The 14902-nt window shown below is 22.2% G+C and overlaps 1 protein-coding gene across 2 annotated transcripts in view; it reads left to right on the forward strand.

The window, feature by feature from the left end:
* LOC122498682 (acetylcholinesterase-like) overlaps positions 1–14902 on the forward strand; it is a 149102-nt gene that overhangs the window by 69639 nt on the left and 64561 nt on the right. For both annotated transcript variants that reach the window (XM_043606546.1, XM_043606538.1), the window contains 2 exons: positions 11045–11386; positions 14467–14697. In XM_043606546.1, coding sequence (XP_043462481.1) covers positions 11056–11386; positions 14467–14697 — 562 coding nt within the window. In that variant the 5' untranslated portion in view covers positions 11045–11055. The remainder of the gene's footprint in view (positions 1–11044; positions 11387–14466; positions 14698–14902) is intronic.

Below are 14902 nucleotides of genomic sequence, written 5' to 3' on the forward strand. Positions count from 1 at the left end.
AAAATCGAAAACCTAAATTTTGTTTATTTAAATTTGCACAACTTTAGGGATATATATTACTTGTTCCTTATTTCAAAGAATCTTAATTTTAATTAATCGAAATTTAATTTATTTCTAATTTTTATTCGATAAAAAATTGTTAGTCTGATAAATAAATTTTTAACTTTTAAACCATATGAAGAAAAAAATAAAATTTGTCATAATCTCAATAAATAGAAGTTACACTGAAAACATTTATTTGATTTAAATTATCGTTTTACTTGTCATTTAATTTATCAAATAAATATTTAAAAATCCAATAGTTTTTGTTTAAATCAAATAAATTATACTCATTGAACTAATAATTTCTGTATTTGAACCGTTTAATGGAGTTAATTAACTCAATTTTTATTTAAATAGAAATTATATTTGATACAAATAGAAATGATATTTTTGTTATACAAAAAGAAAATGTTAGTTCAACCAATAGATTTTTGTTAAACTTTTAATTCTGTTTCTAGAATAATCAAAATAGAGCTCACAAAGTTTTAAATTATAGAAAAGTTAAAAATACCAAAAAAAAATACCCATTTTGGGTCCCACAAAATCAAGGTTAATTGAATTAAGGTTGTAATTCATTAAAATTTTTTATAATTTTTTTTTGTTTCTAATTAATTATTCAGTACGAAATACTAAACGAATCGATGTAGTAATGAATAAATATTTATTACTCTTTCCCAATATTGATATATATATACCTAGTCTTTAATTATTTAAAGTTTGCGAGACTAATTCTGGAAAAGTCGCGCGAGAAAGTTTAATGTTACATAAATTAATTAAGTTTTGATGAATGAACAATTAAATGACATTATAATTAGTTCGCGATAATTAAAATTAAATTCGGAATATGATTATTTAATAATAATAATAATAATAACTCAGTACTTCAACATATTAGAAAATTAAATTTACGAGAAACGTTAAGCGTACATTAGGTAGCGATTTAAATCAAGTTTTAGTGCTTACAAAATCTACCGTGTGTTAATTAAGAGATTATAATAATTCATCAAATTTGGAGTAAATTTATCGATCTTGTGAATTTTTACAATTATAGTAGCAGTTGAAATTATATATTTTTAAATAAATTAAATTTTTATTAGAAGTAATGAATTTTGAATGGGAATTTTATAAATATATATTAATGAGCAATGAAAAGTAATTTTAATTTTTAACTTCTTCTTGTTAATAGAATAGAAATGTTAAATTTATCCAAAGATGCAGTTTTTTTGTGCTTTGTTATTTATTATTGAAGTCGACCAGGCCAATAAATATTTACTTGTAAAAATAATTCTTTAAACAATTGTTTATTACAATATTATAATTATTGATTTCATTCTTATATTTTTGTATTATTTTCATTGTTATCATTTAAAACTATTTTAGTATTTCATTATTTATACTTAAATGAAATACAAAAATAATTTTAGATGATTTAGATGTTTTCTCATTGTCAGTGGATGGTGATTAGAATAAAATTATAAATTTATATTTAGTTGATTTTTCATTTAAATACATATTTCTAGAAATTTTTCTAGAATAAACAAAAATTGTCTACTAAATTATTAATCAAAAACACGATGGCGACTTTTTTCGGGGGGTTTTTTTTTTATTTCGTAAATTTTACACGTAGCAAATAGGTTGGTTCTTGTACCATAGCGTCAGCAGAGTTGCTAAAGGGCTGTTTCTAAATTGTCACAGGCGAATTGCTCTGTGACGTATTGCACTGCAATGCACATATGTAAGCAATCCATGTAGCTATAGCGTTAAATTCGCCTTCCACTTGGTCCCCAGGCGAAGCATTTGTGATGTAGGTACGCGGTAAATCGTTCCACTAACTAGTTACAAAGAGGACATTGAGATAGCTTCTTCCTCACATACCTATATATATATATATACCTACAGCGAAGAACTAATTTTCATTCAAACTAATTCAAATTAATTTACATCGAATTTTATCTACAAATTTCGCACGAAATCTCATTTTCCTCTCATTCAATTTTCCTTCGTATACATAAGAATTTTTTTCTTTGACAAAACGTTACTTATTTGTAAAAAAAAACTAATTTTTTTATGAATTTTTTTTACTGTGGAAATTTTCGAATATTCATTTTTTATCAAATTATTTTGAAGTATCACATTTTTTGGTTGAAATATTTAAGAGGAAATAAGTATGCAAAGCACAGTGTTTTCACGATTTGTGGTTTTTTTTGTAAAAGAAAAATTTGGACAATAAGAGAATTATTATTTGTATCGAGAATAATTGTCGTCTACTGGTGAGTCAGAATTTGATTAAAATATTTCTTTAAAGTCTGACTCAAGGCGGACATATACTACTTAAAATAATTACATCCTAATAGAATTTTAACTAATTTAATTTAAAGAGAAAATTTTTAAATTTTGTCTTTACTTTTTAGTTTTAAATTAGTAAATTTAACTAATAAATTAGAAGAAATTACTATTTAGTATTTATATTAGTAAAATTTACTAATTCAAAAGCAAAAAGTCAATCACTACTTCAAATTAATAAACATTTTTATAAATTTAAATTTAGAGCGTAGATTTCTGTTTCATTAATATAAATAACTTTCAGTAGTAAAAATTTGTATTCAGTCAGCCACATTTGAAGAAAAAAAAAATAACGAAACACTCTTTTCGTTGAGATGAAATATAGATAATTTCAAAATAAAAGTAAAAAAAAAAATTTCTCTTTCATGTTCTCATGAAGCTCTCTTTTCTCTTTCTTTCTCTCTATTGTAGACAAATGAAATACTAATTTGGCTTCGATTCAAAACACATTTATTGTTCACTTGATTGTCTCCTCTCGTGTGGCAATATCTTTCTCAGTCTCGTGTGGATTTTCACACACTGGACATCTGATTTATTCAGTTTTCCCTATATATCGAGTTCGAGGTCGTTCGGCTTTGTCGCAGCCAGTTTAATTTTCCTCTGTCGATAACACACACTTGAGTCTGTCGATTCAAGTATATATATTTATAATCAAAAATCGTCACCACTTTTACAAGAAAAAAAAAGAGAAATTTACTCCTCAAAAGATTAATTATTAATCAATCTTTAATCGAATACTGTCCACTTTTTTTTTTATCAAAAAACTACAATAAATTGTGAAAGCACTGTTTTTCAAGACTATGAAACTATCACGAATTCTAATACAATACCTTCAATTTTTTCTATTTCTTACAATAATTTCTTTTTAAATAACTTAATTTTTGAAGAATTATCATAAAATTATTACTTATAAATTATTTAATGAATAATTTTACCTAAATATTTCAAAATTAATTGACTTTTAAAAGAGTTGCGTTCACAATTTTTATATAAATAGATGAACTTCAAAAGGTTTTAATTTAAAATTTTATAAAATTTCAATTTTTAATGAAATTAATTAGAAATTTTAAAGAACTTAGATTTTTAAATAATTTTAATGATTCAAATCCTTATCAGATTAGTTACATTTTTTAATATATATTTAATTAATTATTAAAGATAATAGAACTTACAGAAGAAGTTTAGTGAAAAATACTTAAAAAATTGAATTTTGGAGAAGTTAGAAATAATTGCAGAAACTCATTACTTTTAAGGGTAATAAAATTCCTCTCAGAAATTTAATTATTTTCATAATTAATAAAAATTTCCCAGGAATTAAATTATTTACAAATTTTTATATAGATTTCTTCGCAATAATTCAAATATTTTCATAAATAATAAAATTCTTTTTAGAAATTCAATTATTTTCAAAATTTAAAAAAAAAATTCTTGTCAACATATTTCAATTATCTTGTTAAATATCAAAATTCTTCGCTGAAATTCAATTATTTCAATTATTTTCAGTAATTTTAATAAAATTCATTGCAAAATTTAATTGTTTTCATAAATAACAATATTCATTAAAAACATTCAATTATTTTCAAAATTAATAAAATTCTTCGCAGAAATTTCATTATTTTCAACAAATAAAAAAAAATTGTCGTAAACATTTCAATTATTTTTATAAATGAATAGCAAAATTCTTCAAAAAAATTCAATTATTTTCAGAAATTTTAATAAAATTCATTGCAAAATTCAATTATTATTTTCATAAATAATAGTATTCATCACAAGAATTCAATTATTTTCAAAAGTATAATAAAATTCAATTAATTTCAAAAATTTTAATAAAATTCATAGCCAAATTTTAAACATTTAAAAAAATTTTTCTTATTTCAATGATTTTCAATATTCTACTATTTTAATAAAATTTCTCAAAAGAATTCAAATATTAAACAAAAATTTTGATAAAATTCTATACGAACATTCAATTATTTTCCAAAAAAGTAAAAATTTCACATGAATTCAAATATTTAAAATAGAATTTGCATACATTTTTTCGAAAAAATTAAATGTATTAAAATTTGGCATTAAATTCTTCGCAGAAATTCAATTATTTTCAAAAATTTAAAAGAAAATTCTCGTCAACATTTCAATTATTTTTATAAATGAATAGCAAAATTCTTCGCTGAAATTCAGTTATATTCAGGAATTATGATAAAATTCATTGCAAAAGTTAAAATTATTTCCATAAATAACAATATTCATCACAAAAATTCAATTATTTTCAAAAGTGATAAAATTCAATTCTTTTGAAAAATTTTAATAAAATTCATGGCAAAATTTTTAATTATTTAAAAAAAAAATTGTTTAATTTAACAATTCGTATATTCTAGGGGAATGTAGTCAAGGTTGGCCTACTGTCTAGGTAGGCCATTCGCGTTTTTTTGTCAAGTTCACTAGCGCCACCTACGCGCATTTTTGTCGAAGCTTGTCTTAGTGAAACCTAACTTTTTGTTCAATTACATTTTCGGAGGATCGAAAATTGTGTTTTCTGTGACGTCGGTACGAAAAAAGCTCAAAAAAAGTTTTGTGCATAATGTGAAAAACCATGAATAAAAGATAAAAAACAAATTGAATCGTCAAGGCAAGTATGCAGAAAATTTGTGGGACTCATGGTTGAAAGGAAAACAAAGTAAAAAATCGAATCCCGAAACGTATTTCTTTATGGTTACAACAATTTGGTAATGTTACTTACTGTCAAGGTCGGCCACTATGTGTTTAAAATGCGCAAAGATGAGGACGAGCTACTTCATTTGCAAAAACTGCAATTCTGTATAACTCATAATATAATTCATCATCTTATTAATATTTTTATTTAATTTTATTAATATTTTAGTGCAAAATTTTTTTTTATTTATATTTATTTTTTTATATTGTTTATTGTTATTATTTTGTTATTTCATTAAGTTACAAACTGTAAACAATAAAGAATCAATTTTCCGTAACTCCAAACATGTTATTTTATTTTTTAACGATTAATGCCCTTTGAATTTTAAACATGGCCGACCTTGACTGTAATGGCCAACCTGGACTACAAATTTTTTTTTTTTTAAATCTTTATAACTTTTTCATTTTTAAACCTGTCAATTTACTTTGTACAGAAAAAATGTTCCTATTAAACAGGACTTTCCAACCATATACTTCAATTGTCCAAATTCATTTTTAAAAAAAAGTTATAAACAAAAGTCAAAAAGGTGGCCGACCTAGACTATGTTCCCCTACAATTTTAACAAAATTTCCCAAAAGAATTTAATCATTTAAAATTAAAAATAAAATTTTGACAAAATTCTATACGAATATTCAATTATTCTAAAATAATGAAAATTTCACAGAAATTCAATTATTAAAAATAGAATTTTTGCATAATTTATTCCCTAGATTATTTTCATAAATTAATAAAACTCATTGGAGAATTTCGATTATTCTTAATACAATTTTAATAAAATTCCTCCAAAATTGTAATTATTTGATAAAATTCTTTACGAGAATTCAAGTTTTTATAAGAAACATTGAATTATTAAATTAATTATTTATTTTTGCATTTAAATAATTTAATTCTAGTAGAATTTTCTAATAAAAATTGATTTAAAAATGGATTTAAACATTTTCGATAATAATTGAATATTAAAAGCAATATAGCGTGAATTTTTAGAAATAATTGAATTTTGAAAAGGTTTCAAATTAAAATCTTTGAAAATCGGTATTTTTCATACTTTTAACTAACAATTCTGTAGAATTAATTTTTTTCTGAAAAAGTTTACATAATTGAATGTTTTTTTGAAATTATTTGAAGTTTTTATTTTCTAATATTGAAGAATTTCTGATTATTGGAAATTTTCTAAAATTGAATTGTAAACAAATAGATTTGAAAATTCTCAAAGAACTTTTCCAAATATTATTAAAAATAATAATAATTGATTTAAAGAAGGATTTTAGTTAAAAATTCTAGAGCATAATACTAGATCATTTTTAATTGTTATAAAACATGAAGATATCGATTGCTCCGAGTCGAAGACTCAGAGTGAACGATATCTTTATGTTTAATAATAATATTCTTATAAGTTGTTGAATTTAAAAAATGTTTGATTTTGAAATTTTTGAAAATGGAAAAAATAATAATGGTTATTAATAATGATTAAATATTTAATTAAAAATGAAGTTATTGGTGTTTTTGAATAATTTTAATAATTAAAAAACAAACACTGAAATTATTATTGATTCAATTAAATATTATTTGATAATAGACAAGTAATCGGTTATTTGAATCAAATAAAATTTTTCTTCAGTATATATTTACTAAATGATAAATTATTTATTTTAGTACTGAGGTAACTATTATTTAAATATATTATTATTGTTGGTATTTTAAAATATTGGTTGGTGTATAAAAGTTGCTTCTGTAAATTTTTATAAGGTAAACTTTACCTTTCCCTCGTAAGCTGAAGTAATTTTGAAGAAAACTATTTTGTCAAGTGTATTATGTAATCCTGTTTTGAAGATGTTTGGCACGTTCGAGAATTTTTGTATCATGAATTTGAAAATATTTTTCTATCGAATTTTAGCAGTTTCTACACAGCAGAATTTTTGGGTTTATTTTGTCTAGTGAAATTTATTTTAAAGGGAACTGAAAAATATTGACAGTAGTGATATAAAGAACTGAGCTTCATTGACTTTTTTCTATACTAGAAAACATCTTCAGAATAGAAAAACTTTATTTATTCTCTTCTAGAACTAGGACACCTTTCCTGTATCAAAAAAAAAAATATATCTTCCGAATTAAAATATATTTTCTGTATTAAAACCAATTTTTCTTTGTTAGAAAAATTCGAATCAGGAAATCGATTTTTTAATTGGAAACTATCTTCTGAATTTAGAAAACTCTGGTCAATCGAATTAAATATACTTTTATTCATATAAATATTAAATATTTTTTTATATTATAGAAATATTCGAATTAGGAAATCTATTTTCGTTTCAATAAATTATTTACTTAATAAAAATATTTTTTTTATCAATAACATAATTTTATAGTGTCGACTAAATCTTATTTATCTCAAATAATTTGAATTAAAATTGAATCAAATAAATTTATTTTTTGAGTGTAGGAAATGTTTTCTAAAAGATATCTTCGGAATTAAAAAACTTTTATTTTAATTAAATTTAAATTTTGGTATTGGAAAAACTCTTCTGAAATAGAATATCACTTCTGTAATTACAAGCAAATTCTAAGTTGGAGAATCTCTTTTGAATTGGAAAATATCTGCTGAATTGGGAAAACTTTTGTGCACAGTGAAAAATACCTTCCGAATCAGAGAACCTCTTCTGTATTGGAAAACATCTTCTTAAGTAGTAAAACCCTTTCTCTAGTGGAAATACATCTTCTGTAGTTGTAAAACCTTTTCTATCCACTTGCCTGAATCTATCCTATTGGAATTTCATGTCAGAAAAAAGAAAACTTGTATAACAAAAACCTCTTGTCAACTTGCCTGGACCACTCCCATTCACAATGGACAATTTTTTCCATTCTATAAGTATTCTTTCAAAAAAGAATATTAACCACTATTTCAAAAAGATGACCCACTTGTTCTTTTTTTATTTAAACAATAAATAATAATATGTTTAAAATTTTATGTTTGATTTAAACTTAAAAGTTGATTGTAAAAAACTTTTAATCAATATTAATCTTTGAATTAAATATATTTATTTCTTTAAATTAACCAAAAATATGTTTGAATTAAACTTAAATATGCAAAGATATTTTAAGTTTAATCTATAAACAAAATTTGTTTGAATCAACAAGGTTGCCACAGGTCAGGGAAATCAAGGAATTCAGGGAAAAGTCAGAGATTTTTATTAAAACTACTGGAAAAAATGTTTAGAATTTATAAGAAAATTCTGAATTTTTGTGTCTTTTTGTTTAACACATAAACTATAAAATTACCTCAAATTTTAAAAAATCATCAATTTTTTCTATTTCTAACAATAATTTATTTTAAATAAATTAATTCTATTGAAGAACTGCAATAAAGTTATTACTTATAAATCATTTAATGAAACTCTTGAAATTATAGTTTCAATTTTTAAAATTTTAACGCAATTCTTTAAAAGAATAAAATTCAACTATCTTGATAAATATAAAAATTCACTCCAGAAATTCAATTATTTTCAAAAATTAAAAAAAAAAATTTCGTCAACATTTTAATTATCTTTATAAATAGCAAAATTCTTCGCCGATATTCAGGAATTTTAATAAAATTCATTGCAAAATTCAATTATTTTCAGAAATAACAATATTCATCACAAGAGTTCAATTATTTTCAAGAATTTTAATAAAATTCATTGCAAAATTTCAATTATTTTCAACAAATCTAAAAAAAATTATCGTCAACATTTCAATTATTTTTATGAATGAATAGCAGAATTCTTCGACAAAATTCAATTATTTTCAGAAATTTTAATAAAATTCATTGCAAAATTCAATTATTTTCATAAATAATAGTATTCATCACAAAAATTCGATTTATTTTCAAAAGTAATAAAATTCAATTATTTTCAAAAATTTTAAAAAAATTCATTGCAAAATTTCAATTATTTTCAAAAATTCTTCTTTATTCAATGATTTTCAATATTCAACTAATATCTAATAATTTTTTAATAAGTAAAAAAATTCATTGCAAAATTCAATTATTTTCAGAAATAACAACATTCATCACAAGAATTCAATTATTTTCAAAACTAATAAAATTCAATTCTTTTAAAAATTTTTAATCAAATAAAATTGTTTATATTGTGGCCTTGGGTCCAAAACTAAATAAAATAAACAATTTTATTTGACAAAAATTAAGGTCCTGAAAACACTTTACGTTAAAAATTTTTAATAAAATTCATGGAAAAATTTCAATTATTTTCAAACAAATTTTTTTAATTTAATAATTTGTAGGTATATATTTTACAATTTTAACAAAATTTCCCAAAAGAATTCAAATATTTAAAAACAATTTTGACAAAATTCTACACAAATATTCAATTATTTTCTAAAATAATGAAAATTTCACAGAAATTCAATTATTAAAAATAGAATTTGCATAATTTATTCCTTAGATTATTTTCATAAATTAATAAAACTCATTGCAGTATTTCAATTATTTTTAATACAATTTTAATCAAATTCCTTGAAAAATGTAATTATTTTTAAAATTTTTATTAAAATTCGTCGAAAGAATTCATTTATTTAAAAATTTGTTGATTAAATTCTTTATGAGAATTGAATTTTAAAAAACATTCAATTAATCAATAAATTATTTAATTTTGTATTTAAATAATTGAATTCTCGTAGGATTTTCTAATAAAAATTGATTTAAAAATTAATTTCAGTTAAAGTTTTAGATAAAAATTCAATTTTAGAGAAGTTACTAATAATTGTAATTTTTTTTTTATAAATAATTGAATTTTGTAAAGGCTTCAAATCAAGATATTTTAAAATCTGAATTTTTCATGCTCTTATTTAAAAATTCTATAGATCTAATTATTTTCAAATTAGTTCGAAAATTTTATAAATTATTTCAATTTTTTTTCTAATGTATATTTAATTAAAAAAATTCTAAATAATCGAAATTTCATAAAATTGAATTGTAAACAAGTGAATTCATTTGAAAATTCTGAAAAGAAGTTTATAAAATAATCTTAAAAATAATTGATTTAAAGAAAAATTTTATATTATATTTTATCACTCGGTCATCTTTAATTATTATAAGGTGTTGAATTTCAAAAAGGTTTTGAATTTGAAATATTCGAAAAACTTATAATTCCTGTATGGAAATGTAATGAAGATTAAATATTTTTTTTTAAAATGAAGTTATATTGATGTTTTTGAATAATTTTTCAATTAAAGAAATTTGTAAATAAATATGATGAAAAATTTTTTTGAGTAACTAATAATTTTTAAAGCGAATCAGAATATATTCTTTAGGTAAGAAAAAAGTCAAATTTTTTTTTTTGAAATCAGAGAAAAACAACGTTAAATTTTGATTGCAATCCTGAATTCAAATAAATTGTTTTCTCAGTGTTGTCAGCGGCACTCTCTAAATTTTAATTAGTAAAAATGTCTACTAATTTGATTTAGTGACTGGGTTTTTGCATTTGAATTAGTAAATTCCTACTAATTTAATAGTAATTTCTACTAACTTAATAGTAATTTCTACTAATTAAATAGTAAAATTTACTAATTCAATAGCAAAAAGTCCCTAATTCAAATTTTTAAATATTTTTACAAATTCAAATTTAGAAAGTATTCTTAAGAGGTTAAAAGAATTAATTTAAAAAAAGTAATAAAATTAATTTAACTGCACAGTTTTTCGAAGAATGTCAAATTGAGACAGAAAATATATATATATATATATATATACGCAACAATTTTGATATGTTTTCTTTCTCAATTTGACATTCTTCGAAAATCTATGAAATGAATAAAATTAGAAATATTAATGAAAAAATTTAGTAATATGAATGAATAAAATGAAAAAAATACTAATGGATAAGATGAGAAATACTAATGAATAAGATAAGAGAAATATGAATAAAATTAGTGAGAATGAGAAATATGATTGATTTGCATTAGGCAAGGATACGATGCGGAATAATCAAAGAAAAATTGAGCCGAGAGTGGAGACAGTGTTGGCGGTGATGTTCCTGATAATGGTTGGCCTTGACCTTGCAAGGTGTTCGCCACCTCACAGAAGTAGACACCATGCGGATTTGTCGCACGAGGAGCCGAAGAATATGAGATCGATAGAGGTCAACGAGGAGTTACCGCGGGCCGAGCCGCTTGGCTCGAACCCGGAGGACGATCCTCTGATCGTTCAAACACGAACGGGCCGGGTGAAGGGTACGACCTTGACTGCTACAACTGGCAAAAAGGTCGATGCTTGGTTCGGCATTCCCTATGCACAAAAACCAATTGGTGAGTATTTTATTCTTATTTTTCATTTCCAAAAAAAAATTATTCACATTACTCGACTCGCTAAATTTCAATCAGTTAAAAATCACTCTTTAACTGACAATCAGTGTATGTATTTATGTATAGTCAGTGAAAATTAAACTCAAATGAAATTTATTTCATTCAAATGACCAATTATTTGACTATTGTCAATTAAATATTTACTGGAATCAAATCATTTTTATTTCAGTTAACACTGAGAAAAATATTTTTTTGTTATCCAAAAATAAGTATCCAACCAAAAAATAGGTTTGAATTAAACATATTTTACAATTAAATTGAACGTTATTTTTATTGAATCAAAGTTATTATATTAATATGTATTGAATGAAAATTATTATGTTTAATTCAAAAATATTTTTATTTAACTGTATAACAAAGATTATTAAGATTTATTCAAATGTATTGTTTTCTCAGTGAATTAACTTGTATTTGTTTCGAATACTAAAATTATTGGTTCAAATACCATTTAATTGAATGAAATAAAAATTATTTGATTCAAGTAAATATTTATTTGATAATAGACAAGTTATGTGAAACAAATTTTTTCTTTCACTGAAACTATAAAAAAAAACATTAAAAAATGACTGATTGTGAGTTAAAAAATTACTGAGAAATTAGTTAAATTTTGCCAAATTGAAATCAGTTAAAAAAATGTACTGAAATATCAATGATTTTTAAGTATCTAACAATCAGTCAGAATTTGATTATTTCTCTGAAGTCTGACTTAAGGTGGACATATGCTACTTAAAATTCGACCCTAATAGAATTTTAACTTCCAAGAGAAAATTTAAAAAATTTTATCAATTGCTGTAAATTATTTAATACTTGAAATGTTTATATTTTTCAAAATATTCAGTAATTTTTATAAAGTCTGACGAAATATACACTTAGTCTACTGATTTCTTCTTTTAAAATAAATTATAACTGACAAAAAAAAAAAATATTCTGATAAATCCTCGTCTTATACTATTTAAAATTCTAGAATTTTACAAAAAGTGTATTTAAATATTTTTTTAAGGTCTGACTCTAGGCGGACCTACACTACTTAAAATTATATCTTAATAAAATTTAAACTCCCAACGAAAATATTTTTAAATTATATTGAAATATTTCAATTTTTTTAAATATTCGTTAACTTTTTTAGTATGTCTGACTAAGTACGGTTGAGTACTACTGAAAATAACACTTTATTTAATAAATATAGAAAGACCAATAAAAACATTTAATAAACTAATTAAATAACCTTTTACACTAATTTTTGAAACTTTCAATGTTTCTAAATCAGTAGATAATAATTTTTATGACGTCTGATTAAAAACAGATTTATTTATTAAAGTAATGTCTCACCAAACATAAAGTTATACTACTGAAAATTAAATGAATTTAACTCAAAAATATGTTAAAAATTATAAATTTTGACTAGCTATCCAAATTCTGTTATTTTTAACTGATTCAAATTTAGAGAAAATGATTCTTGGGGGGAATGTTTTATTACAGGTTTGTCACAGGTCAGTAAAATCTACAGAAAATTGTATCAAAAGTACAAAAAATTATTATAATTTTTGGTATCGAGAAATATTTTTAAAATTAATCATTTATTATTTAAAATTATTTATTTGAAGTAACAAAAAAAATGATGTTAATTAACAATTGCAATTTTAGGAAATAATTGAATTTCCAAACGTTTAAAACTGACATTTTTGCGAAAATTTTCATTTCTATGAAGAAAATAATATCTAATTATATATTTATTTAGATAATTGTTTAAATTTTAAATAATTTTATTTACAGTTTTGAAGAAATTAGTTTTCTGACAAAATTGTATATTCAATTGTTTAAAAGTGTTTGAATTTTTAAAAAAATTTGTTTAAAGATTTAAAATTTAGGCGAATGTGATATAATAGAAAATAATTAAATATTTTAAAAAATTTCATTATACAGCTTTAAAAAAAAGAGTTTTTAAAGAATTTGAATTTAATAATTGGCTAAGAAAAAACTTTAAATATAAACAGTTGCACTTTTCAAAAGTGAAAGTCTTATTTTTATTGATTATTTTTTTCAAACTTCTTAAAATTTTTAATTATTTTATTTAAAAATGTCTGAAAAAATTTTAATTCAATTATTTAAAGATATTTTAATGTTTTAAAAAAAATTATTAATCGAATAGAGAATAATTAAATTTTTAAAAGAATTTTATCGCAGAGATTTTTAAAAAAGTAAATTGACAATTGTTTCGTGAATAATTCCGGGATAATAGAATTCTTAAGAAATTTCAATTGAATAATTGATATTTTTCCTGAACTTTTAATCTCGTTTAAACAAATAAAGGAAATATTTTTTATAAAATTTCAAAAAATTTTTTAGAATTGTTTAAGAATTAAATTTTTTATAAATAAGTAATTAAAATTTTTGAAAGGAGAGAAATTTTCTAAAATTCATTTTAAAATAATTTAAATTTTTTAAAATGATAAGTGAATAATCTCTAGAAAACAAATTTACTTTATTTCTAGAAAAACAATTTTAAATTGAGATGCGTTAGTCCTAAACAAAAATGTAAACTTTTCCAATCGTAAATAGTCAAAGAAAATTCGAAGCAAATAACTAATTTCATTTTTAAAATAAGTAGACACTCTTGATGTGTTTTAAAATTAAATTTGTGCTTCTAAAAATTATCTTTTGGTCTCCTTGAGTTCTTTTTATGGTGGCCAGGGAAAAAGTCGAAATTCTGTTTGGAAGTCAGGAAAAAGTCAGAGAAAAATAAAGTAGAATTTTTGTGGAAACCCTGTAATACAAATTAATACGAATTTCTATTTTTTATTCTCTAAATTTAAATTAGTAATTCCTTTACTAATTTAAATTAGTGACACTTTTTGCTTTTAAATTAGTAAATTAGTCAAATTCAGTTAATAATTCAAAATAGTAAACGTTTTTACTAATTAAAATTTAGATAGTAATTCGTTTTATTTATTTCTTAATTGATTTTTGTAAATCATTTGGATTTTTTTTTTTTGCTGTTGAAATTCTGATTTTGCATTTTCAAGGTGCGTTGAGGTTTCGTCATCCAAGGCCAGCAGAACCTTGGCAAGGAGTCCTTAACGCGACAACACTGCCGAACAGTTGTGTTCAAATTCTGGACACCGTCTTTGGGGATTTCGCCGGTGCAACAATGTGGAATCCTAATACAGCACTTAGTGAGGACTGTCTTTATGTAAATGTTGTCGTTCCGCAACCCAGGCCTACTAATGCCGCTGTCATGGTATGGATATTCGGTGGTGAGTTTCTTTTTATTAGTCAAAATTTATCATTAGCCATTTTTATTTTTTATCCTTATTACCACTTAATATTATTTTCCATAGCAATTATTTTTATTATGAAAATCGCAAAAATTTTTTTAAATACTCTCAAATATGTAAATTATATATTTATAGAAAAAAAACAAATACGATTCATGTGTAGATTTGGACCAATTTCGAGGGA

This window comes from Leptopilina heterotoma, unplaced genomic scaffold, assembly GCF_015476425.1.
Source record: "Leptopilina heterotoma isolate Lh14 unplaced genomic scaffold, ASM1547642v1 Lhet_10, whole genome shotgun sequence".
Lineage (NCBI taxonomy): Eukaryota > Metazoa > Arthropoda > Insecta > Hymenoptera > Figitidae > Leptopilina > Leptopilina heterotoma.